General features: G+C 53.5%; 1 protein-coding gene across 1 annotated transcript; it reads left to right on the top strand.

Moving 5' to 3' along the window:
• Positions 1-95: 95 nt before the first annotated feature.
• On the top strand, positions 96-14,765 carry GOLGA7B (golgin A7 family member B). Its single transcript, XM_045568694.1, has 5 exons — positions 96-144; positions 7,820-7,945; positions 10,790-10,942; positions 11,027-11,128; positions 12,797-14,765. The coding sequence occupies exons 1-5, from the start codon at positions 133-135 to the stop codon at positions 12,905-12,907; spliced, it is 504 nt and encodes a 167-aa protein (XP_045424650.1). The 5' UTR covers positions 96-132; the 3' UTR covers positions 12,908-14,765.
• Positions 14,766-26,017: the final 11,252 nt, after the last annotated feature.

The following is a 26,017-nucleotide window of genomic DNA, read 5'->3' as shown; positions in this document are numbered from 1 at the left end:
GCGGCCGCATCAGCACCGCGGACAGCGCCCCGAGCCGCCCCGAGCCGCCGGCCCGCCCGCCTCGCGAGTCAGCACCGCGGACAGCCCCCCTAGCCGGGCCCGCGGCCGCCCCGGAGCCGCCGGCGCCCGAACATGGCCACCGAGGTAGGGGGCGAGCGCCCTGCCCGCGGCAGTGCCCGGCTGCTGGAGCAAATCCCAGGGGCCGGCTGGGCGGGAGGGGAGGGCAGGCCGAGGGCTGGGGTGGGGGGATCCCCTGGCTGGGTTGGAGGGAGGAGGTGGGGATGCAGCGGCAGGGTGGAAGAGAGGGGCTCTTGGTGCGGGCTCATCGCACCCCTGGCCGTCAGGCTTCCCCGTGTCCCACCTGAGCCCCCAGGCTGCCCACACCACTTGTTGGCACTAGCGCCAGGGTTGCTCCAGGGCCCCAGGCTGGGGTTTCCGCTTCCCCTGGACTACACAAGTCCCGAAGCCGCTTTCCTAGAGGATCGGAGGCGCGTGTACGCGCGTGTGTAAGGGGAGGGGAGGCGGCTGTCTGCTGTTGCTATGCAGTCATCCAGCTTCTGAACCCAAAAGCTGGGCTGAAGGATGACAGACTTACCTCTACATCCGCATTTCCTCTGGGGGAGGGAGGTGACAAAGACATCCTCAGGCAGAGAACCCAAAGGGTTGCTTTCAACGAGCTGCCTGCACCAGTCCCCACTTTTGCATATCACTCCTTCCCTTTTCTCCCCGTTCAAGTTTCCTGTCCCAGGATGTCCAAATTTCTCTTGTGTCTGATGGGAGGTGCTGCTTTCTTCAAGGTGTGCCTATAGGTGTGTCACCTTCAAGGACTTGAACACTGAACCAAGGGACTTGTTAGCTCACGGGGACTCGAGATCAGGGATTACCCTCTTTGCCCCTAGGGATTTCCCCTCCCCCTCATTCTGTGAGGGGGATGGGAGCCCTTTATGTTCCCTCTCTGCACCTGATGAAGCGAACGTGGGGGGGGCATGTGATACTCACACAGCATGTCAGCAGCAGAGCCGAAAGTTTCCTCCTTTGTATACTATATCTGGAGTGGAACCTGGACAACAGGGTCTCCCCAGTTCTGATGCTGACTTCCTTTGTGGTGTCTCCCTATTTCCAATTCAGCTGGAACACAACCAGGGGGAGAGCAGAGGCCTTTGAATAATTCTATTCAGTGCCTCCGGGCATCCTGGTGAGCAGTGTGACACCAATGCCAAGTGTTATTGTCGTTATTCTGCTGAAGTCTCTGCCACAGAATAAGGTACAGTTGCTTGGCATTGTTCTGCTTTCTGACAAGGCACGAGGTTAGCTAGGAGGAGGGTTTGCCCCCTAGGACCCGGTGTGGGGGCAAGCCCTCGGGAGACCCCTGGAGCTCGGTGTCTAGAGTGGAGGAATGCACAGTACTCAGAAAGTGCCAAAGATACCGAGCAGAGCCGAAAGAACAAAGGGAGAAGTGGCCAAGGAGCTGGTTCCCTTCCAGGCAGGGCTGCCAGACTGCAGCAGACGCTGCTGGTGTTGGGCACAAAGGGGGAACTTCAGCTACATGAGCTCAGCTGGGCCAGCAGTGTGGGCAGAAGGCAGCTGCCTCTGAGAAGTGATCTGACAGATTCCAACAGGCCCGTCTGTCCCAGTATATCTCCCTCCCAGGTCTGCTGTTGTCCCCAGATTCCAACTGGCAGCCTCACCTCTCTCGACTGAGGCGGTGTTTCCAGGAGGCTGCTGTTAGGCACACATGACTCTTCCCCTGGGAGAGGCTCTGCTCATAATGCCTCTGTGTACAAAGCACTATCACATGTGTGATCTCCTCTGAGCCTTAGAACAACCCTGTGAAGTGGGCAAGGATGGTGTCATTATCCCCAATTAACAGATGAGACAACTGAGGCTCAGAAGCTTGCCTCATCCCTGTGAAGGAGCCAAGGAAGCATCATTATCCCATTTTACAGATGATGCAACTGGAGTGTGTTATTCAAGAAAATATGGCTAAAAGGTGGCAGGGCCAGGATAAGAACTTGAGTCTTTTGCCTCTGTGGCCAGTGTTCTTTTTTTTGTTTTGTTTTGTTCTGCATCCAAGGTTAGTGTATCCAGTTAGCCAATCGTGTTGCCTAATAGAGAGGAGGTGCTCAGGGTCTTGACATGAGGCTTTGATGGGGAGAGGGATGCAAAGGAAGTCATGAGAGCTGGAGTGTGGGGACTCAGGCCCCGTGACTGGCCTGGCTCCGTTGGTTTGAGGGCAGAGGGACAGGAATGTCCAGAAGAGATGGGGAGCTGAGGACAAACATTTGCTGCTTCACAGTTTGGCCTTGGGTGGGCTCTGGTGGCAGTTCTGAGGGAGGAAGCTTCAGCTGTGCCAAGGCACAGGACGTGCACATTATCTGGGCTGTGGGGTGAATCATTCTCCCCAGGCTGTGTGTACTATGAGGATTGAGTTGCCATTACCAGGACAAACCTGTCGGGAGAAAGAAAACCCCACTCAGGTTCCCACGCCCATTCCCTTGGGATTCTGGAAAGGAAGTCCTCCCCGCCAGCAGGTGTACTGAGAGGAGAGAAGGGGGGAAAAGGGAAGAGAGAGAGAGAAAGAAAGAGAGAGCGAGCTATGAGAGATATCCCTGGATAGAAACTTGATCTTTTCTGCTCCCTAATTTCTGTTTAGGATTTAGCATTAGGGGAGGGTGTGTGCGAGGAGCTCAGAGGAGGGATGAAGCCTCCTGAGCGATACACTGACCTCATTAGGAAAGCTGTAATGAGCCCATTCCTGAGCAGCAAACCTCTGCGAATGTGTGTCACCGAGAGCAGGGTCTGCCCCAGGACACAGTCCAGATGGCCAAGGACAATGGGGAAGTGTCTGGCTGGGAGGGGCTTCTCTAAGTGGTGGAGTTTGGTTTCTAAGAGACATTTAAATACACCCAAGTAGCCTTATCCAAACAGGGCATTTGGAGGTTTGATCTTCAAGGCATGGAGTTAACAGCCAGCCCACAATGAGTCGGGCATGCGTGCTGCTATAGGCTGAGAAGAAGGACGGTCTTGTGCCCAGTTTTTCATCCTTAGGTGCAACCTGGCTGCCTGTGACTCACACACCCCTCCTCCACATGCTAGCCAGGGAGCAGAGTGCTGGCACATCAGTGGAACCCCCTGATTCCTGTGTAGAGTCTCACATGCATCCTATAGAATGAGGGGGCTTTTTAAAAGATTAATTTTTTTCTCACATGCCACTGGATTTCATGGAATGGGATGGTTTTTAAAGAGGATGGAGATGTGGGCCAGGTGGGACCTCTTGTTGGTCTTGGGCAGACTGGGTCTGGGAGCTCCTTTGCTCTCCAGTGTATGTTCCTCCCCAGCCCAGCCTGGTGACTGTCGGGTGGACAGGCTCTAAATGTGTGACCTGTGGTACCCAGCCTCCCCTTCCTTGTCATGCTGCAGTTTGAAAATTGGAGCCTGAGGGTCTCACCACCAATTTTCTTCCTCATGAAATGCCTCTTGGTCCTTACTCAGCTGCCAGCAGGCCAGGGGCTGGGGATGGGAGAGGGGCAGGATTGGGGAAGGTGAGAAGTGGGGAGAAGCTCAGGTCTCTGGGTCAGTTAAGAAACTCCTGGGGAGCTGCCCAGGGGAGGCACAGGAGCTGCAGCCACAGAGAGAGGTGGTCACAGACTTTGGGATCCCCCTAGAGGATTTCTGAGCATCATGGGTCCCTGCTGAGAATCCCCACCAGCTTCCTGAAAGCCAAGTGGCTGGCCAGTGACCTGGAGCCTGGCTTCTGGCTCTTGCCCAAGGGCCCCGGCCGTGGGATTCCTTATTCAGAGGTTCTGAACTAGCAGCTCTAGGGATGAGGCTGGTGTACAGGTGTGCCTTTTATGGTCTTCTTCGTGCTCATACATTTTTTAAATGTATTGGAAACATTTTAAAATGAGGATATTTGATGTTAAGATTTGTTGCTTCTTTTGAAAAATCAAAAGTGCTGGCACCTGGGCGCACATTCTCAAATGGCAGTGCCCAGCTGCTGCCTCGAGACAGGGCACGTTCTCTGATCAGCCTCAGGCCCCACCTGGCCCACTTAGTCCTTTGCCCCTGTGAATATATGTGTTCATAATCCCTGATAAAGCCTCTAGAATGTCAGAGCTGGAAGGGGCTCGAGTGATTACATAGTTCCAACTTCTTAGTTTCCAGTTGAATAAATGGAGGCCCAGAGAAGGGAAGACTTTCCCAGGGTCATGTGGCCCAGGGTAAGGTCCCCTGGGTCCAGGTCAGTGGCCATCTTTCCACCTGGGCTTCTTGGTACTTCACACCTGAGCCCCCACGGATGGAGAGAGCCAGGAGACCCTGCCTTGTCTTGAATCTTGCTCTTCACCAACTACAGATGAGTCTGTACTGTGTGTCCTTTACGTAGGTCTGGGAGACTCGGGCTCTGTCATATAAAATGTGTCTAATACCACCCTCTAGCATCTCAAGACCTCTACAAACACTCTCCAGGGAGAGGAGTGTCTCTCTAGTCACCCAGAATCTGAATTGTATTCTAAGGCTCCAAATATTGTTGAAGTTGGAAAGGGTGTTGGCCCTTCCCATTCTGACCATTTTAGAACCCATGGTTCAAAGCCAAGAGGACATGGGACTGTATTGTGTAAGGCAGCATCCTAAAATCTCGGTGGCTTAATACCATAGAAATTTGTTTCGTGCTCAGTAAAGTCCCAGACAGGTGTTCCTGATCAGTAGGTGAGTCTCTTCCAGGTGGTTGATTCAGGGACCCAGGCTCTTTCCAACCCGTGGTGCCTCTGTCTTCAACACATGGCTCCACTGGCTTCCATGGAAGGGGAAAGAGCAGGGAGGAGTGGCACAGTTCTATGAGTCAAGCCTAGACCTGGCCTTCATCACTTCCACTCACATTCCACTCGTTCAGGTGGCCACACCTAACTGCCAAGGAGGCTGGGAATTAGTCTAGCTTTGTGCCTAGGGGGAAGAAGAAACGGCTCTGGTCAGTAGCCAGCTGTACACTAGAGACACATGCCTTCATGACAGCACACGCGTGTGTATGCATGTGTACATTTGGGCACAGACCAAGGAGGATGCTGGAGGGAGGAAGCTGAGGCTGTGTCAGAATGGCTGAAGCACTGTTTCTTCCCTTTCTTTCCATCCTCACCACCTGTTTTCTTGATTTAGACCCACTTTAGTTTTCCCCTGGACTTCTCCAAAGACAATCATCCCTCTAACTGGCCCCTCACCCCAGTCTTGCCCACTTCCCACAAAACTGCCAGAATGATCCTTCTGGGACTAGGGAAGTCCATCCTCAGGATCAACTGGCTCTTGTAAGTTGGTTTTAGAAGGGCAGAGGAAGGCCATAGCCCCTTCCTTTTCCTTTGAAGATACAACATTACAAAACCTTAACCAGACAGAGCAGACACATTAATGATTAATGTGCTTGTATTACCAAAGCATTCTTCATTTCTAGATGTTACCATAGGATCCTACTAGGTGTCAAGGGGACTTCTTCCATGAAAACCTTGATTAGAGGAATCAAGGAATATTAAGCCTAGAGGGGCGCTTACACATGATTTAATCCAACCACAATACTTTGGAATCACATTTCTTACATGGATCAAGGTTCACCTGGATTTGGGAAAGTCATCTATAGTATTTTTGGATTCCCACCTTTTCAGGACCTTGATGCATCAATTATTTGCTCCTTCTATTTTTTTTTTTTTTTTTGAGACAGAGTCTCGCTCTGTTGCCCGGGCTAGAGTGAGTGCCGTGGCATCAGCCTAGCTCACAGCAACCTCAGACTCCTGGGCTCAAGCGATCCTACTACTGCCTCAGCCTCCCTAGTAGCTGGGACTACAGGCATGTGCCACCATGCCCGGCTAATTTTTTGTATATATATTTTTAGTTGGCCAGATAATTTCTTTCTATTTTTAGTAGAGACGGGGTCTCACTCTTGCTCAGGCTGGTCTCGAACTCCTGACCTTGAGCGATCCACCCGCCTCGGCCTCCCAGAGCTAGGATTACAGGCGTGAGCCACCGTGCCCGGCCTTGCTCCTTCTATCTTATTGTATTTTATTTTTTTTTGAAACAGGATCTCATTCTGTTGCCCTGGGTAGAGTGCAGTGGTGTCATCATAGCTTACTGCAGGCTTCAGCTCCTGGGCTTGAGTGATCCTCCAGCCTCAGCCTTCCGAGTAGCTGGGACTACAGGCGTGTGCCACCATGCCCAGCTAAGTTTTCTATTTTTTGTAGAGACGGGGTCTCACTCTTGCTCAGGCTGGTCTCAAACTCCTGGCCTCAAGCTATACTCCTGCCTTGGCCTCCCAGAGTGCTAGGATTACAGACGTGAGCCACCGTGCCTGGCCTCCTTCTACCTTATTGACAACCTTTCTCTCTCTCTTCTTTTCCCCAGCTTTTAAGCAAGTTTAAGTATCTTCCATCTTAAAGAGGCCTCCAGCTCCTTGGGATCTGACCCTGCCTCACTGCTCTTATGTAATCTGCAAACCAACTCCAGTCTGGCTGAAAGCTGCCTCAGGCCCTTGGCGTAGACCAAGTGCTCTTCTATCTTCCTCACTTTGCACAGCTGCTCTTTTTGTCTGGGCTACATTTTCCTCCGTCTCCCCACTCCCCGCCTGTCCCCTACCACTGTCTTCCTTCAGCACTCAACACAGGCCTTAGGAAGCCTTTCTGAGTAAGCATTTCTGGGTAAGATGCTACTTCTCTGTAGCATTTATCACTGTCCAATTCATTATATATTTACTTGTCTTCCTCCTGGAGCTCACAGGCTGTCTTTTGTCGGCCCCTCCAGAGCCTGGCAGTAGCAGGGACTTCATCAATGAGTGCCGAGTGACTGAATGGATTCAGCTTAATTACACGGGATGGCCTGGCTGTTCACTCTGCCTCTGCGGCCTGGGCTCCATGTGGCTCCAGCGTTGGGTGGGATGCTTGTCTCGAGTGCGGGTGACAGGCTGGAGAGGTGGAAGGAAGGGGCCTCGTCCTTCTGTGGATTTGAGTCCACAGCCCCAAATGCCGGAGTCTGTATCAATGTCAAGTCCAAAGGAGTGCACCAGGATGGAAATCACCCCAGGCTGTTTCTTCAGTTTCTGGCCTGAGTCCACTTCATCCACACTTCTCTCTGGGGAAGTTTGGACGCTCACGGGCCCTGTCTTTCCTGTGCTGAGGAGTGCTGGATGTGGGGAGCATCCGTGGTGCTCTCTGGCCGGTCTCTGAGTTCAGTGGCACGTCAGGTACTTCTCTGTCCCACCTGGTCCCCGCCCCCAACTGTGTCCTAAGATCCACTCAGCAGGGTCTGAGGGTTCCGTCTTGCTCAGCGCTGGGTTCCCTAAGCACGGGCCTCATGAGTTGAGAACACTTGGTTCTTGGTGAATGAATGAAAGCATGAAAGGTCCTGCCGTGTGTGTGTGTGTGTGTGTGTGTGTGTGTGTGTGTGTGAGAGAGAGAGAGAGAGAGAGAGAGAGAGAGAGAGAGAGAGAGAGAGAGAGAGAGAGATTGGGAGAAGAGTCTGGGTTGGCCACCAGGAGGTCTCATTCCTCTTGTTAAAATTTGTTTCTGGCTCTGTTGATGGACCTCTCATTTTGGCTCAGCTTTGGCCCTGCTTTAGGCTTTTAAAAGATCTTTCTGGGATAGCTCAGGGCAGCTTCTCGGGTAAACTCCGCAGTCTGCTCCCCACGGCCCTCTGGAGCACTTGCGGTGTGGCCAGATCATTCCTGTGTGCCAGCGACTTTCCTGGTTTTAGTGCTGAAAGACGCACATTCTGGGAAATCCCTCAGTTTCAGATAGACCGAGACGGATGGTCACCCTCCACGCGTGTCTCCTGTACATATCCTCAGGTCCACAATCTGCAGGAGCTCCGGCGAAGTGCCTCGCTGGCCACCAAGGTCTTTATCCAGAGGGACTACAGCGATGGGACCATCTGTCAGTTCCAGACCAAGTTCCCCCCGGAGCTGGACAGCCGGGTAAGGACGCCTTTTTCTAAGCTTGAAACCCAGGGCCATGACGGAGCTGAGGGTCTCATTGCATGTGTTTTTTTTTTGTACCAGGATCATATGACACATAATGTCATAGCACACATGAGTTGTTCAGCCACTTCAAATGGAAGGATAAATGGCTGTCTCCCCGTACAGAGTTAGAGCTGAAGAAGCCTCAGAGATTATTTTAGTCTAGCAGCTCTCAAATTTCAGCTGCGTGAGGATCATGTGGAGAGCTTGTTAAATAAATGGAAATTCCTGATGACACGTGTCATCGCGAGGTGCTGATGCAGTTGTTGGACTGAGATTCAGGAATCTCCATTTGTCAGCAGCTGACCTCAACCGTGGCTGCACATTAGAATTTCCTGGGGAGCTTAAAAAATCCTGATGCCCAGACCTCACCCTAAACCAAATAAGTCAGAATCTCTGGGGGTAGGGCCCCACATCAGCATTGTTTTAAATATTAATTTTAAAATTATTTTAAATCATAATTGTTTAAATCTTAGTGTTTACTGAGGAATCCCCAGGTGAATCGGAATTGCGTGATTCATAGAGCGCACTTGCAGACCTGCTGGGCTTCTAGCTTGGTGCTGCTTCTCACCCTGGGCTGCAGCTCAGAGGCACCGGCAGCTTTGAAAAAGGAGCCTTGCAGGGCATCGGCTTGGGGAGGGTCGGGCAGCGGTGGCCTTTGCTGCCCTGATCCATTCTCCCCTTCTCAGACCGTTTGACTCAGAATCTCTCTGCAGGGAGAATTGGGCGTCGCAGGCTTTAAAAGCTGCTCAGATGATTGTAGTGTGCAGCTGGAGTTACTCTAAGTGTGGTCTGTGGACTGACCATGCAGCATCACCTGAGAGCTTGTTAGAAATGCAGACTGTCAGTCCCCACCCTGGATCTACTGAATCCAAATATGCATATTTTTTAAGAGAAAGGATCTCGCTTTGTCACCCCAGCAAAGTGCAGTGGTGCCATCATAGCTCACTGTAGCCTCGAACTCGGGCTCAAATCATTCTTCCACCTCAGCCTCCTAAGTAGCTAGGACTATAGGCGTGCACCACCATGCCCGGCTAATTTTTAAATTTTTTGTAGAAACAAGGTCTCACCATGTTGCCCAGCCTGGTCTCGAACTCCTGGCCTTAAGTGATCCTCCTGTCTCGGCCTCCCAAAGTGCTGGGACTACAGGTGTGAGCCACCGCACCCAGCCCAAATCTGCATTTTTAACCAGATCTTCGGGTTATTCATATATGCATTAAAGTTTGAGAGGCACCGCACTTGTCCATCTCTCTCAGTTAGAAGAGGAACCGAGGGACAGAAAGAGGAAGTTACTTGTGGGAGTCAGGAAGCAGTAGAAGGGTCTCAGTGCCCGGCTTCTCTGCTTTTTCCCAGGACTCGTATTTTCTTACTGATGCAAGTGCATCCTTCATGGTACAGAGAAAACTAGATGCCTTGGTAACCAGAGTCTTGGCAGGGAAAGCATAGAGACCCAAAGGCAGAGCTAGAGGCTGCTTTCCCTCCTTCCCTGCCTTGGGCAAAGGGGAGAGCCCGACATTCCACCCTGGAGTCTGCCGGGTGTCATCACAGGTAGCCAGCCCAGGGCTCTGCCCATGGCCTCTGCCTCTAGGCTCAGCTACCTGGGTGACACACCGGGCACGGGTCCCCTGCGAGGCATCAGCTGCTCCTGGTTCTGAGGGTGCACTCAGCCCTTGTCCCAGGCTGCCCTGGATGGAGCTGGCCTGGGCTTGGGGAAGGCAGGGCAGATCCTGACCCTTCCATCCTGCAGCTCAGGCAGATCTGAGTGGGTCTGGGAAGGGGGGACAGGGCTGGCCTTTACTGATCTGACCCCCAACCAGCTTTTGGAGAGAATGTAGGTTCCTTTCTCATCTTAGCATGCCTGTCCTTTGGGGTGGATGACCCCCAGGTAGAGCAGCAAGGCTTGTGGCCTGGACCAGATGGGCCCTCAGAGGGCCTGGCGGGCACTGTAAGGGCTTCTTGAATTTTAATTGGAGAGAAATGGGAAGACTTTGGGAGCCCCTGGAGGAAGTTAGGGCAGGGGCAGGGCCAGGCAGGCCAGTGAAGAGGCCAGAAATGGTGGTGGCTGGGACCAGGGGGCACATGGTCCATGTGGTCTTAGAACCTCAGAGCAGTCCTCACCTGTAAAATGGGGATGACAGTATACTTTTCTGATAGAATTGTTATGAGGATTAAAATAAAGAGTATATAAAAATGCCTGGCACATAGAAAGTGCTTAATATACATTAGTTACTATTATGGGTACAGGCAGGACAGCTCCGTTGTCCAGGTACACGGGCTGTGGTGCTCTGGGTAACCTCTTAGCCAGGAAGAAGTGCCCCCGCTGGAGAGACACTCCTGCGCTCTCACCCAAGCAGTCTCATGCAGTTGGAGTCCCATCCAAACACAGAGAGCCTCTGTGAATTTGGTCCTGAGCTCTCGCACCACCGTCAAGATGGGAGGTGTCAAAGTCAGCAAAATACTTGTCTGTCTGCAGAAAACATCTAGGATATAATGGGAGTTTCCTGTTTCCAAGGGAGGCCAAGCAGCCATTGCAATTCCCGTGTTGTAGATGAGCAGACTGAGGCCGATGGTTAGGCCCAGGGTCACACAGCCAGTTGGGGGCCAAGCCTGGGCCGGCCCCAGGGCTCCTAACTCCCAGACCAGTGCTCTCTCTGCTCTGCCTGCAGCCTCTCTGCTCCTGTGTGCCAATATGTCATCTCCCCTGACCCACGCGACCCCACCACTGTCCCCTGAGCCCGGCCTGTGACTGTCCACACTCCAGGGGGGCTAACCTCAGCCTGGCTCTGGCCCTCTCTCCCTCAGATCGAGCGGCAGCTCTTCGAGGAGACCGTGAAGACCCTCAACGGCTTCTACGCGGAGGCTGAGAAGATCGGGGGCAGCTCCTACCTCGAGGGCTGCCTGGCCTGCGCCACGGCCTACTTCATCTTCCTCTGCATGGAGACCCACTACGAGAAGGTGGCCCCGCCTGACACGCTCTGCGTCCCCTTGCCCGGGGCTGCCCTGCTGCGTGCTCACCCTCCCCCCACCCTGCTTTTGCAGGTTCTCAAGAAGATTTCCCGCTACATCCAGGAGCAGAATGAGAAGATCTTTGCGCCTCGAGGCCTCCTGCTCACGGACCCCGTGGAGCGTGGGATGAGGGTTGTATCCTTCTGGGCTGTCCTGTGCGGGGGCACAGGGTTGACAACCAGTGGGGTCCCTGGGGAGGCTGCCAGGAAATGGGGGCTACCCTGGGGGCCTCCGCTCAGGGTTTTCCCAGGATTCCCCACATCAACGCGCCCCCTCCCCCATCATAAGTTATTGGGGCTTTGTGAGTTTCAGGGTTTGCACTTACCGAGCTGTGTGCAGCCGGTGCCTAGCGTGTGCCAGATACCACAGTAAGTACTCTGACATACGAATTCATCTACTTCTCACAACAGTCCTACAAGGTGGGTAGCTCTAGTGCCCTTTATAGATGGAGACGCTGATGTTAAATAACTGCCGCAGAGTCACGCAGCTGGGGAACATCAAGGCCAGGTTTTCAGCCCAGGCTCACTCTTAACTACAAGAACCCCTCCAGGAAGATGCAAATCACCACATTCGTTTACAGTCCACAATTTCGTGCCAACCTCATTTCATCTTGTGTCCCTTTTTACAGATGAGAAACATGAGATGTAGGATGAGGTGATGTCCCCAAGGTCTGAGTCCCAGTGGCAGTCAGGACCAAGGGTGGGCCATGATTCTGCTGACTTTACCTGGTGTAGTGTGACCAGGTGTGCACATCTCACACCTGGGGTAGTGTGGCCCCAGTGTGCACATATTCCCCTTGAATAGTGTGGCCTAGGTGTGCATGCCTCTTACATGGGGTAGTGTAGCCCAGGTGTGCACATCTCACACCTGGGGTAGTGTGGCCCAGGCGTGCATGCTTCTTATGTGGGGTAATGTGGCCCAGGTGTGCACACAATCCCACTAGAATAGTGTGGCCCATGTGTGCACACCCTCTCGCCTGGGGTAATGTGGCCTGGGTGTACACACATCCCACCTGGGGTAGTGTGGCCCAGGTGTGCACACCTCTCACTGGAACAGTGTGGCCCAGGTATGCACACATCCCACCTGGGGTAGTGTGGCCCAGGTATGCACACATCCCTTCCCCTATTCAACAGCAAGAAGAGTAGAATTGTTAAAATATAAATTTTGCTGGGAAACTGAGGAAAAGAGTAAAGAAAACAAACACCCAGAATCATGTTTACAAAGCCCAGTGATAGATGCTTCTTTTTATTGAGCCTTTACTATGTGCCAGGTATTGAGCTTGGTGCTTTACATACATTATTTTATCTAATCTACACTCTAACCCCAAGATTCTATTATTATCCCCATCTTACAGATGCCGTAGTTGTTGGCTAACAAGTTAAGTGATGGGCCTAAGGTCACTTAGGTGAGTGGGTGAGTCAGGATTTGAATTCAGGACACCAAAGTCCTCACACTTCCCACGCAGTGACACCACCTCCCTGGGCACATCGTGTCCTAACATATGGTCATTAGACCCACTAGAATGTAAGCTCTGTGAGGGCAGGGACTTCATCCCATGTGACCACGGCTGTGCACCCAGCACGGTGCCTGGCCCTGCAAATCTCCATAACTGTTAGCTGAGTAATGTGCACGGATGGGCTTGGGGAGCCCTGGGGCGTCCAGCTCCCAGGCCACCACATCCCTGTTGTCTAGGAACAGCCCAGCCCAGCCTCCCACACCCCTGCACCCCTGCACCCTCTGGTTCCTGGCTGACCCCTGGTCAGCAGCTGGGCGGCTTCAGTGCTCCTTGACCGCCGACCCCAGATTGAGATCTCCATCTACGAGGACCGGTGCAGCAGTGGCAGCTCCAGCAGCGGCAGCAGCAGTGGCAGTGGCAGCAGCAGCGGTGGGGGTGGTGGGGCTGGGGCCCGGTGACTGGCCGAGAGTCCCTGCAGGGAGGTGTATGGCCGGAGTGAGGGCCTTGCAGACCTGCGGCGGCTGCGCTACCAGAGCACCCGCTTCTGAGTCATTCTCTGGGCCTGCCCTGCTGCCCGGGGTGGGAGGGAGGGTGACTGGCCTAGTGTTTCCTGCAGGCCATCAACCCCCGTCCCCTGCCCCCCACCCCCTGGCAGGATCAGTCCACTTCCTGACCGGGGGGCTCTCCTTCCCTGATAGGGCTGGTCTGGGCCACAGGGAGCCAGCCCTTCCTAGGGAAGGCTGGGGTGGGGAGAACACGATCTAGACAGCCCCCCTCTTCTGCAGCCCCTCTCCCAGCCCTCCAAGGGGGTCCCAGTCTGTCACGCAGAGAATTCCCACCCTGCATGATTCCTTGTCCCAAAGCCCATGTCCACCCAGACTCTCTCCCCTCCGGCCCTGCTCCCCGCGGCTGTCTCCCAGAGTTTGCTCCCCCAGTGCCATGCAGGGCCCCTGCCTGTCTGTGATCCTGCCTCTGCCGTGTTCGAGGTCTGGGGAGACGGGTGCCCTGGTGGGGACCCCTTCAGCCCGCTCCTGACCTCTTCCAGACCTGTGGCTTTCCTGTCCTGCACCCAGAGCTGGAGGCCGTCTCACCTTGGCAAGAAGGGTCCAATTCTGAGACTCTGAAGGCCACCAGACACTGGTCGGGGAGCACATGCCCTGGGGCTCTGGGAGGTTATATGGGGCCTGGAGAGATGTAGCCTTGGGGGGTTTGACCCTCCTGAACCGGAGCCAGTTTCCTGAGATGAGAACCTGTGTGTTCGCGAGAATGAGTGTGTGAGTGCACGTGTGAGTGCCCCGTGTGCATGCATGTGGGTGCATTTGTGAGCACATCTGTGTGAGGGTATGCATATGTGTGTGTGTGAGTGCACGTGTGAATGTGTGTGTCTGTGTGTGTGAGAGCACCTGTATGTTCCCCTTGGCTGCTAGGCCAGTGACTGTCCCTCTGCATCCTGCGTTGTCTTTGCCACATGATGGTCTGTGGCTTCTTCCCTGCATAGGTCCAGCCTGGTCCCCTATACATAAATGTCCTAAAGCCCCTCGCCCCTTGCCTGGGGCTGCCAGCCTGGCTCTTCTTCCTGGGCTCTCCCCCACCTTCTGACTCTGCTGTGTACATTTCAGCAGAAGAGAAGCAGGGGTTCTAGGAGAACAGAGCCAAACTTGGGTGGCCTTCGGTGTCCCTCTCCCAGCCCCCTATGACAGGATAATGGGGCCACAGACGTTGCATATGCAGCCTGCCTAGGCTCTGGGGCTCTTTGAGTCTGTGTAGGTGAGGCTCCCTTGGACATTCAAAGGAGCTGGCAACCTGCAGGGGCAAAGGCAGACCCCCTCCTTGCAAGCAAAGAGGGGACGTCCAGCCAATGATGCCCTGGCTCCCAGGGCCCAGGGAGTCTGTGGGAAGGCAGCAGCTCTGGGCCTGGTGCCCTGCAGATGGACAGAAAGGGCTGCCTACCTCAGTCGGCAGGAGGTGCTAGAAGTGGCTATGCAAGACCAGCCACTGCAGGTAGCTTTCTGGAACCAAAGAGGGGCCAGGTTTTTTAGTGGACATGGGAGCAGTGTGTGGGAAGCAGAGCCTACCCTGAGAGCTGGAGAGGGTTGGCCCAGTCCCCGAGGCCTCAGGAAGTCCTGAGCCCAAGTGAGTCCTGGTTCAAGGATCCCCCTGGAGAGCTGCAGCCCCCTGGCCGTGGCCCGTGCCCACCCTGGCCCGCTGTGTGGCTGGGCATTGTGTCTGACCTGCGCACCTCCCATGGGAGGCCTGGGCACGGGCAATGCTGTGGCCTTTTATTATTTCTTTTTCCAATAAAAGGATTTGCCCAGCCGGAGGCTCTGTGCTGCTTTCTCTGCCCCATGGCGATGGGGGGCCAGCTCTGTGCCACAGGGTCATGTGAGGGGACACTCGGCTGCCTGAGCTGGACCTGGCACAGGGGCAGGGTGGACCCTGTCTTCTTGGAGCTTATCGTGCCCTGGGGAGGCAGACACTCCAGCGCCTCTAATCTGGACTCTCTGGGGCTCTTGCAGCCGTGGGTGGGGGAGCAGGTTGGGCTGAAAGGCAGGCCGGAAGGAACTGATTAGTTACAGATGCTCGTGTCTTGAGCTCTTCCCCTGGGTAGGGCCCTGTTAGGGGCTGGAGCACATGGGTCACTCAGTGCTAAAGTTGAGAAAGTGGTGGATATGGGAACCTTGCAGAGTTGTGTCTTGAATTTTATTATTTATTGAGCACCTACTGTGTGCCAGATACTTCGCTAAAATCATATGTCAGAGTGGGGAGGGGATTTAAAGATCACCCGAGTCCTCTTATAGGGGTGGAACAGAGGCCCAGAGAGGGTGAGCGACTTGCCCCAGGTCACACAGCTGGCTGTTGATGACAGTGCCCAAACTTGGAACCAAGGTGTCCTCTGACGCCATGGGGATGGCACCCAGCTGGGATGTTGCCTGAGGCTACCAGGAGGCTGGGGTCACACACTGAGGTCTGTGGGCCAAGGCTCCATTTCCAGGGAGGATCTCAGCAGACTATGGGAACAATGTCTCCAGTCCCTTCTGGGTGGTGCTAAATGGGACTCTGGGCGGCTGTCACGCTTGTGCTCACTGTCCCAAGAGGCAGCTTGGTGCTTGCCCGAGCCACGGGCAGCCTGGACTCACTACCTCTGCTCAACCCGGCTGTGTGTGGGTTGTCACAAGCAAGCTTGTTTTCTAACGTGCAGGCAGGTTCATTCTGTTTGGGGATAGGAAGTTTGTGCTATCCTGAGGCCACACATGAACCTGAGCCCAGCTGTCCTGGGGAGGGGGTGAGGATTTACCAAATGGGGAAAACCAGCTCTGAGTGCTTGTCTGGCTGACAGACACTTAGCCCTTGCACTTGCAAACAGTAGCAATAGTCACCACCATCATCAATAACAATTGTAGCTCCACTTATTTAGCACTTACTATATGCCAGGCAGTAGGCTAAGGCTACATAATTCACCATTCAATCTTCACAACATCCCTGTATGGTGTGGACTGTTATTATTCCCATTTTACAGATGAGGACACTGAGGCTCGGAGGAGTAAGTAACCTGCCCAGAGTTACACAGCTAGGAAGTGGCAGAGGTTGGCTCTGAGTCTAGGCATCTGGTCCCACTGCTGGGAGGAAGATAGATCCAGCTTCAGAGGCTGCCTCAGCCCCGTGAGGGCCAGACATCCTAGGCTTATGGTCTGATTCCCAGGGAAGGGCTTGGAGCTGTGCCTGGGCTCTGAGGCAGGGCTGGTACCTCCATGCCTAGGGCACCACAGGAGTGTGGGTGGGTTGTGTTCGTGGGCGTGTGGGACCCCCAGGGGAAGCCTGGTGAGGGACAGTGGGGGACCCGACTCACTGTGGTCGGGTGAGGTGTGGCTTCTCTCTGCCAGCTCAGTTATGGGGGAAGTGGCCTCTCTCCTGGGTCTGGTGGCAGCCATGTCCCTGTGTCCCCCTTGCCAGCCAGGGACAGGCCCCATCAGGACCCAGGGAGCAGAGGAACCTTGCTCCTGCTCAGCCAGGGGGTCCCCCAGGTCCCATCCGAATGTCCCAGCCTCACAGGCATGCCCGGGCAGCTCTTGCTGCGCTCTGTGCCCCTCCCTGCCGCCAGCCCTCTGCCGTCTGGCTTCCTTCAGCTGCAGGCAGGGCCTGTGTGAAACCACAGGTTTACAGAAGCTCGGGGTGCCACTGAGCGGAGGAATCGAGCACTGCACCCGGGAATCAAAGGTGGCGGGGGAGGTGGGGAGAACTAATCAGCTGTTGGGAAACTTGCCCCTGGATCCCACACTGGCAGCTGCTGCCATGTGCAAGGAGCTTTCTCTGCCTTCCAGAGGGGCGGGGCCAGGGCGGAGGCCAGCGTTGGCGGCTCTCTCCCCGTGGCCAGTCCCCGTGGCCCTGCCGTCTGGCACCACTAGCCTGGGAACCCCCACCTCCGTCTGCGAGGACTCCCAGCGAGGACGGCCAGCAGCAGATAGGGCATCCCCGCCTGGTGCTGGCTTCACTGTTCGCCCAGGGATAAGGCAAGGCAAGGACCACTCTGGGTCAGACCTGGATTTCAGCTCCGGCTTCATGACATTAGCACAGGGTGGGGACTCCTGGAGCCTCCGTTTCCTCAGCTGTAAAACAGGGATCCTGAGGGTTCAACCTTGGCTTTAATTGGTGTCACCTGGGAGGATGAAAACCAGCAATGCCTGAGCCTAGCCCCAGAGATTCTGATTTAATTGTTTGGGGGCACAGCCTGGGCTTCAGGATTTTAAAAAGCTCCCCTGGTGGTTCCAATGTGAAGGCAAGTTGAAAACTCCGGGTACCAACAATACCTACAGCTGTGAGCCTGTTACAGGCCTCTGAAAGTGCTGAGACCTGAATGAAAAGCTCACTGGCTCCACAAAGGCAGCCAGACACAAAACGAGTGTGAACTGTTTCATTCCGCCTGCAGCGAATTCACAGGCCACAGCAATCTTTGGTGTCAGAGGTCAGGGTCGAGATTGCGCTGGGTGGGGGCAGTGAACGGGGAGGGACAGAGGGGCTTCCTGACCAGAGTGCCAGTGACACAGGGGCGCTCACTCCTTGGAGTCTCACAGACTTAAGATCTGTGTATTTTTCTGTACTTGTGACATATTTCAGTAAAATTTACTAAAAAAGTGTATTGGCTCCAAAATAGGAAAAGAAAGTACAGAATTGAAATATCTGTACTGATATTCATTAAATATCTACAGAGATGACACGTTATGTCAAACAGACAACTACAGTTCTACGTGACTCTGTGTATTTACTGTGGGGTTGCGGATGTATCTGAAAATGTTTGATACGGTATACGGTGAGGGCAGGGCTGTCCCTGGTGCCCAAGAAAATCTGAAAATAGCCCAGGTTGCAACAGGAGTCCTTAACCTTGACCCCTGCACTTGTACACGTAATACGTACCTTTATCTGGAGGAAGAGAGTCCACACTTTCTGCGGATTCTCTAAGGGGTATGTAACCCCCCCAAAAGGTTAAGCACAACTGGTTTTGAGGAGTCAGTGAGAAGCTGGCCGAGAATGTGCTTGGTATGATATCGGTGCCACTGTCAGTTTATGTCCTTCCTTTCATAACCCAGCCCTCGGGGGTTTCCACATGACCCTTCTCGGGGACTTCTAGGAGGATTTATTCTCCGGCAAGCTCGAGGGCAGCCTGCACGGAGCTCATGGCTCTTCCTCCAAGAGGCCGTTCAAAGGGCCTGTCATTTCAGCCCCTGCCAGCCGGCAGAACTCAGCAAGCGGCGCCTGGCGCTGCACAGGGGCTTGCGTTTGGAATCGGGGGTGAGGGAGGAGGTGGGAAAGCGTGAGGGGAGTCGGAGGGCTGCACCAGCCGGGGGACCCCCAGTAATTCACTTAACTCTCCTGAGTCTCAGCTTTGTCATTTGCAAAATGAGAGCATTATGAGAATGCATAAATTTGTAAGTGACAATCTGTTTCTCCAATGTAAGGTGTTATTTCAGAAGTGACACCAGGACCTCATTACACGGTGGCCTCACGATATAGATTTATAGCAGGTTTCAGATTCTTACAGAGAATAAACAGATATTTATCTAAGGGTTCAATGACTTCCTAGGAAATGCCAGGAACATTCATGAACATTGTTATTCCACTGAGTTCTCTAGCACTCTGGTGGGTGGTTATATTTGAAATCTTATTTTATAGATGAGCAAACTGACTTTCCAGGAGGTTAGGTAGCTTGACAAGGGCCCACAGCTACTGTCAGAAGGGAGACTTGAACCTAAGTCTCTGACTGTCCCTCTGCCACACTGTGTCACAGTCAGATGAGAGACTCGCGGTACCTGGATTGACTCGTAAAGACAGATTCCAGACACAGAGAGAAGCACGTGGGCAAAAGCAAGACTCAGAAAAATTAGCTTTGCAGGGGCATGAAGGTGCTAGTTATTTTGGAGTAATTCACATTATCGATTTCTGTAATGGAAAAGTGATTGGGGACCAGCCACCACCTGAGTGCAGTGCTGTGCGAGGCCCGGGAAGGGGGGAACGCTACGCACAGCTTACAAGACCTCGCAGATGGTGACAGTCCTTTCCCTGCTGCCCCTAATTGACCGGTAACTCCTTGAGGGTGGGGGTCTTGTCTCACTCATTCTCGCCTTCTCCCTCCCCGACCCCAAGTGCTTGTCACAGGCCTCACCCTGGGCAAGTGAACAGAGATGCACTCATCGCAGCCTGGCGGGAGGAGGCGAGACTGTACAGACATGTCACCCGCAGACCCCGGGGCAACATGCCAGCAAGCAGCAGCTCAGACCAATGCACAGGCAGTGGTCACCGAATGACACAATTCACCTGCACACGGTCACCTTATAACTCAATAAAGTGACCCCAGGCCATGCCCTGTGCTGGGCAGCAGCTGCCAGTAGCATTGCTCTGGCCTTGTTACTGTGGCTCTGCTCATGGCCCCCACCTGCCCCGGGAGGGGAGGGGAGGAAGCGAGCACCCCTGCTCAGTGGCCCCTGAACACCACTGTGTTGAGGTGGGTGCTTTGCCTGGGAAGTGTGGGCCTGGGGCCCTAGGGGGTGAACTACTGTGGGTGGGTGGATAGATGGCTGGATAAGTGGATAGATGCAAAAAAGATGGGTGCAGGGAGATGACTGAGGGATCAGAGATGAACGAGAGGCCTGCCTGGCTTGAGACGGACGCCCACAGAGCCCGGGGAGGCGGGTGAATGGATGGGGACCCATCGGCCCTGGGCTCCCAGTGCAAATCTAAATACAGGCCAGAGCTCTTCAAAGGGGAGATGCTGTGTTAACCCAGTCCCAAAATGAGCTCCACACCTGTAACTCTGAGTGATGGATGGGTCTTGTTGGGAAGGATTCTTAGAAGTCTAATATCGCCCCAGTTAATGACTTACGGATTGGTGTAAAATCAGGCCCTGTTAGAAGTGAAACCAGGAGGTTAGCGGGCCTGGAACAGGTTTTGTGATAATCTCCGTATTTCGTCAACCCAGGCACTGCACTGGGTGCTCCATGGGCTGTATCTCCACGGAGACTTGCAATGACTCTGAGGGCTTTATTGCTGCCTCCATTTTGCAGATGAAGAAACTGAGGCTCAGAGATGAAGTAACTTGCTTAAGGCCACTTCAGAGTGCACGGGTAGGGTGTGTGGGATTCACGTCTGGCTGACCCAGAGTCTCTGGGCGAGGAAAACATTTTCAGCGTGGAAGGAAGGGAGGAGGGAGGGCCATAGGGTTTTTGCACCGGCTGAGGAAGAACAGGGCATTTTGGCATGTGTGAGATATTGCCTGCAGTGGGGTGAGGCACTAAGACTCCCCATTGACCGAGGGCCCTGGAGACAGCCCAGGTTTCCTTCTCCCTCTCTCCCCTCTGTGTCTGCCTTTGAGGGCTGGAAACCTTGAGCCTGGGGACCTCAAACTATAGAGAGAGTGTATATTTGGGTCACCTTCTTCCCTTTTGCCTAAACCTGTCCCTCCGCTGTGGTGCCCGCGAGCAGTTGGGGAACTGGAGAGTACTTTTCTGTTTCCCCAGGAGCTCTGCACCCAGGTCTGGGCTGGAGGGAGGAAAGTTAGCCCTTAGATTTGGGGGGATGCATTAAATGCCCCTGGCAGATAAGATCCTTCATGGCTGCTCTGCAGCTGACCTTGGAGAAGGAGCTACCTTTACAGGAGTTATTCTGGTCCCAGACGGCTTTCCTTCTGGCGGGCAGGGGCCATGAGGTTCTGGGAAGGGGCCACACAGGTTCTCCCTCTGCCCGGCCCTTATCTTCCCTGCTCCTGCCGCCTCTGTCCTCCGCTGGGCAGGCCCCTCCCTGCACCGGGTCTCTAATCACTCCCATCTCTACTCCCAGCTGCGTTCCAACAGCCCACGTGGCTCTTTTGTTACTTGGTGGGCAAGTACCCTGACTCAGTTTCCTCGTCAGCAAATGGGAAGAGCAGGCACTACGCCCTTATTGCTGAAACTGCTCGTACACTGCTGCTTCTGGAATACTTGGAGCTTTCTAGAGAAGGGGGCTGAGCTCTTCCGAGCAGCAGCGGGCAGAGTGGGCAGGGAGGAGGCAGATTCCTGGCTTGGCTGTGGTCCTCGGGAACGTCACAGCTCCTTTTTGGGCCTCGGTTTCCACATCTGAAAAGGATGGGGCAGGACCAGGTGGGTGCCTCTGGGTTTTATGCTTTAGAGTCCTGTGATTGTGAGGGCTGAACCCCCAGCTGGGTTCCCTAGTTCCCGGTGACCTCTGCTCTGTGGAGCCTGGTCGGTCCCACGCCACCTGCTCAGTTCCCTTACTTTGCGACGGTTCTCTCTGGGAACCGCACCGCGTGAGAACCAAGCTGCGCACAGACAGCCCGGGCCCCAGGAAGAGTGGCTCTGCCCTCTTGTGGCCATTTGTGGTCTTGCTGTCTCTTTCCTGCTCACTGTCGGCTCCTGGGTGTCCGGCCAGAGCAGGGTGTGCTCGGAAGCACAGGAGCTTTGGCATTGAATTAGGTCCAGGGCTCCATCTGAGCTTGCTACTTAATAATAATACTATCTCTTATTGGGCGCTTACTCTGTGCTAGGCACCATGTCGAGTTTAATACAATAGCCATGTGACGTATTATCCCATTTTACAGATGAGAAAACTGAGGTTCAAGGACACCCTGCCCACTCTGGATCTTTGCTCTGACCCGCCCTATTTAGAATGGTGTCCTGCCTCCCTCTCGGCACCCCCACATCGCCTCGCTGCTGCTCTTCTCCCAGCCCCACCGCACTGACCACCGTCTAGCATGAAGATGCTCGGGATGCTTATTGTTGGCTGCCACGTGTTGTGAGGGCAGGAGTCTTTGCCAGTATTGTTCGTGTACATCCCAGGCCACTAGAACAGCACTGAGCACACAGGGCATGTCCAATCAATGTATGTCGCGTGAACACCTGGTTAAACGACTTTCCCAGGTGTCAACTACCGGGACATTGCATAGCATAGGGCTTAAGAACCCAGGCTCTGGAGCCAGGCAGTTGTGGGTTTGAATTATAGCTTTTGCCACTTTAGCTAGCCGTGTGGCCTTGCGTAACGTATTGTTTCTGAGCCTCAGTTTCTTTGGTAATAAAATAGATTCATAACATTTATCTTGAAGGATGGGTGTGAGGATTCATGGAGACACGTATGTAAGTTCTTGGCATATGGCAGGCATCTTGTAAATGTTAGCTCCTTTCCCTGAGGATGTTTTTCTTCTCTTCTTGCCTCTCACCTTCCCTCTGCTGGCCTCCCCTTTGACCACGGCCCTGCCCTACAGCAGCTCCTTAAGAGGACGAGCCGCTGCAGGAGGTGCCAAGGCATTATCTGTAGTGTTAAGCAGCCCCTGCTCTCCTGCCTTCCCCTTCCTCCTTCCAGGATGTGCCTGTTGCTAAGGAGACACAACAGCAGTCCCTGGCGGGTTCCTGGCCCCTGTGGCTGGGTTCTGGCCATAGAAAAGGCTGAGCCTGGGGAGGTGGAGGAGGGGAGGGACTCTGCTTGGCTGCTGGGCCGGGAGTCTGGGTGGGGGTATCAGTATGGAATATGCTGGAAAAAATTCAGCTGGCTCTCTGAGAAAATGCAGTGTTCATTCTCCCGTCTCCATGTGGCTCTTGGAGGCTGGAGTGGAGTTCCTGCTTGGGCCAAGGTCCAGTGGCACTGGTCTGGGTGTGATGCCCAGACCCTGGGAGGGGGCCATAGCAGCCAGAGTGACACATAATCAAACTCCTGGCCCTCAGAATGGCACCTTCCCAGAGCAGGGCTGGTGACTGTGTAGATGCGTGCAGAGAACTCGAGGATGATTTGCCATTCTGCCTGGCAAGAACGCAGCCATCTCCCTATGAACACAGCCATCTCCTCTTGCAGGTTTGAACATGACCGTGGGGAGGACTGTCTCAGATCACTAGCCCTCTGGGGACTCCATTTTCCCCTCCCAAACCCAGCCCTGGACTCTGGGCAGCACGAGAGATTGGTTTTGCATAAGCCGGCCGGCCACCCCGAATGAAAGGAGTGTAGTTGGGAGGGCGGGCTGGGAGCCAGACTGTTGCAATCCAGTCCTGCCTTTGTCTGTCCCAGTGTGTGACCCCAGACGAACCCCTTAGCTTATCTGTAAACTTGGGATAATTATAGCACTTTTTTCTTCAGACTGTTCTGAGGATTAAACGAGCTGATTCTTGCAGAGTTTGGACCCGACCCAGACACACCGAGGTCACTAAACGTAAGCTATTATTGTCATCTTAAGGGGCACCTTCCTGCGAAGGGGGAATATTCTTGGCCAAAATAAAAATGTTGTTGTTGTTATTATTATTGTTATTATTATTGGGCTTTTTTTGAAAAAGGGAAATCTGGCAACACTGGCAGAGCTGTGGCTGCCTGGGTTGGGCCTGGCACCAGCTCCTGCATTTGCAGAATCCCTTCCGGGGCCCATTTCATTACTTGCCTGCTCCTGAAGGCATTTACTATTTTTGTTACAAATTCAAGCCCAGCATAAGCCAACAAAGATGTCAGAAGCCCGAGTGGGGGTAGGGGACAGAGAAAAGACAGACTTATACCAGCTTAGAAGGGGAAGACAAGGGTTCGAGCCCCCATGGCTCTCAGAGGAAGAGGAATTAGAAGAAAGAAGGGGGTGGGCATGCTGAGCCTGGTTAGCTTGGGGGTGCCCTGGCACCCACACATCTGTGCTGGTGTAGCACAGTCCGTACCTGCACTGAACTTGAGGCACCTGCTCCAAAAGCCTGGGAGGCTCTGGTTTTGGGGGCAGGTAATGTTGAGTTGCTCTAGTACCCACCTGTCCCCTGTATCTTTTAGCCTTGTGTTTCTTCCACCACAAGCATCTTGGTGGCAGGGGATCTGACCTTCTCCTGGGAGGGACCTAGTGCCTGCCATACAGGGAGTTCTCAATAAACGCTTGCTGAATGAATGTATGAGTGAATGAATGCATAGCCTTGCTTTCTGGAACAGCAACCCAAGTATTCAGCCAGACCTTTCAGAAAAGCCCCTTGGTGTGCCACTCCCATCCCACGTACGAGGCTAACTCCATCTGGCTGGAGGGAAGGCAGTATGGGGGCGGCAGCCACGTTTCCTTCACTCACCATTGTATGCCTAGAACCTAGCTCAGCACTTGGCTCACAGTAGGTGCTCAACCAATACTTGTTGAATGAATGAATGAATCAATTGGAAGCCTTCTTACCCTGGAGTCCAAATGCTGTAGCTGTGTTCTTAGCAGCTGAGGGTACTTGGAACTCCTCTTTGGTACTCACCTGACTCCACCCACCAAGTAGGGTAAAATATACTCTATCCACAGATATACCCTGTTAGAGAAAACTCAATGTACAAGGATTCATGGTTATCACTTATAAGGCATCCTCTGAAGTTTGTTGTCACCATGAACCTCCTAAAGTCCTTGGCAGGCTGTCTCGATAGTTGTCCTGTCCCTTACTTCTCATGCTGTTACGTATAGCCAGTCAACGGGCACTCCTATCTTGTCATCTACCACTGCATGTGGGACCATTCCTTGCAGGTTTGGGTCGTACCATCTCACTATCTTAGATCCATTTGCTCATTTTTAAAAAGGCAGCAACTTCCAGAGTGGCTGGGGAATAGTCTGAACCGCCGCAGAGCTGCCTGTTACCCCTCTGACGAGGAAGGTGTGCTGGGAAAGGGCTCCAGCCCTGGCCTGGGGACCAGCTGGCTCTGTGACCTTGGGCAGAGTGACCTGGATCACGTCATCTCTCTGAGCCTCACCTCTGGACCCCTTTCAGATCTTTAACTCTGCGTCGATACGCAGGAGTGGGCTTTCTTTAGAAGTGGAATGATTTTTAAGTTGGTATATGCTTTTCAGGGAAATTGTAGCTGTTTTCATTTTAAAACTTTTCATTTAAGCTCCTGTTCTGAGTATAAAAACAGCATTAGCTACAAGGAATTCATATTTTGTGATTTATTGAGAGTATTATTTTGATATCAGAAAATGGTAGTTTTTCTGTTAAATATGTTTTTAAAAGGCTTGCTGCATTCTTAAGTGTGATTTTATTATATCTTGGGGTGACTTTTTTCCCCATGAAGAATAGAGCTGTGTTTTATAACAAGCCTTTACTACCAAGGCTGGTCGTGAGCACATTCTGTGGCCTTACATCATCCCCAAAGGGTGCTCTGGCTATAGGAGCTTTCACTTTCCTAAGCATATTGCAGAGGCCAAGTTGCAAGGTTCTTTCTAGGAATCAGGGTAACCTGGGATGAGCCACGCCTATGTCCAGCCACACATTGAGGAGTCTTGCAAAGGACAAGGCCCTTAGGGATATACCAGCCCAACTCCCATGTCACTTAGATTAGGGAACCTGAGTCCCAGAGTGGACAAGTGACTTCCTCCAGGTAAAAGGCCCAGAGCACAGTCTCTGTGCCTGCCCCTCACTCATCTTACCTCCCTCACCTGGTCCCAAGCCTGGTCCCCCAAATGTGAACATTGCTGCACATACACAAACCACTGGAGGGGGTGCTGTTCCCATAGCATGATTCTCTTTCCAAGCACCCCAGATGTAAGGGCTGCTGCATTCCCACCAGCATCTACTTGCTCCAGGTACTTTTTCCCACCAGCTAGGTACTAATATCTAGCAGAGAGTTTATTGGCATAATTTCTCTAGAAAAGAGGCTGGAAGACTCAGCAAGTTCAAACTTTAACATTTTTATCAAGAGTCCCACAGGACCACCCTTTTCCCTCCCATCATCACCACTGACCCCAATAAGGCTTTCTCTAGCACAGGAAGTCGGGGCGCACAAAGCAGAAACAGCAGGCACATGATACATTATCGAATCCACCGGGCAAGCAATCACTTGGGAGCCATCTTTGTTAAGGGCAAAATAAGAAGCTCACAGGACACTGGAGGATGCAGTGCTATCTTGATTCTTCTGAAGGTGTGAGGGAGGCTGCATGGGGCATTGGGGAGACTTTCCTTTTCTGTTTTCTCAGAAAACATGCAAAGAAAGGCTTCGCAAACAATTAAAGTTGCACCAGTATCTCCCAAACTTCCCTTTTCAAAGATGGCCACCCTGCCGTCCACTCAGAGGGAGCAGGCGGCAGATTCTACCGGGCGTGGAGAGAGAGACAGGCAGCA

Source organism: Lemur catta, chromosome 14 (genome assembly GCF_020740605.2).
Source record: "Lemur catta isolate mLemCat1 chromosome 14, mLemCat1.pri, whole genome shotgun sequence".
NCBI lineage: Eukaryota > Metazoa > Chordata > Mammalia > Primates > Lemuridae > Lemur > Lemur catta.
This window is presented reverse-complemented; position numbering and strand designations above follow the sequence as displayed.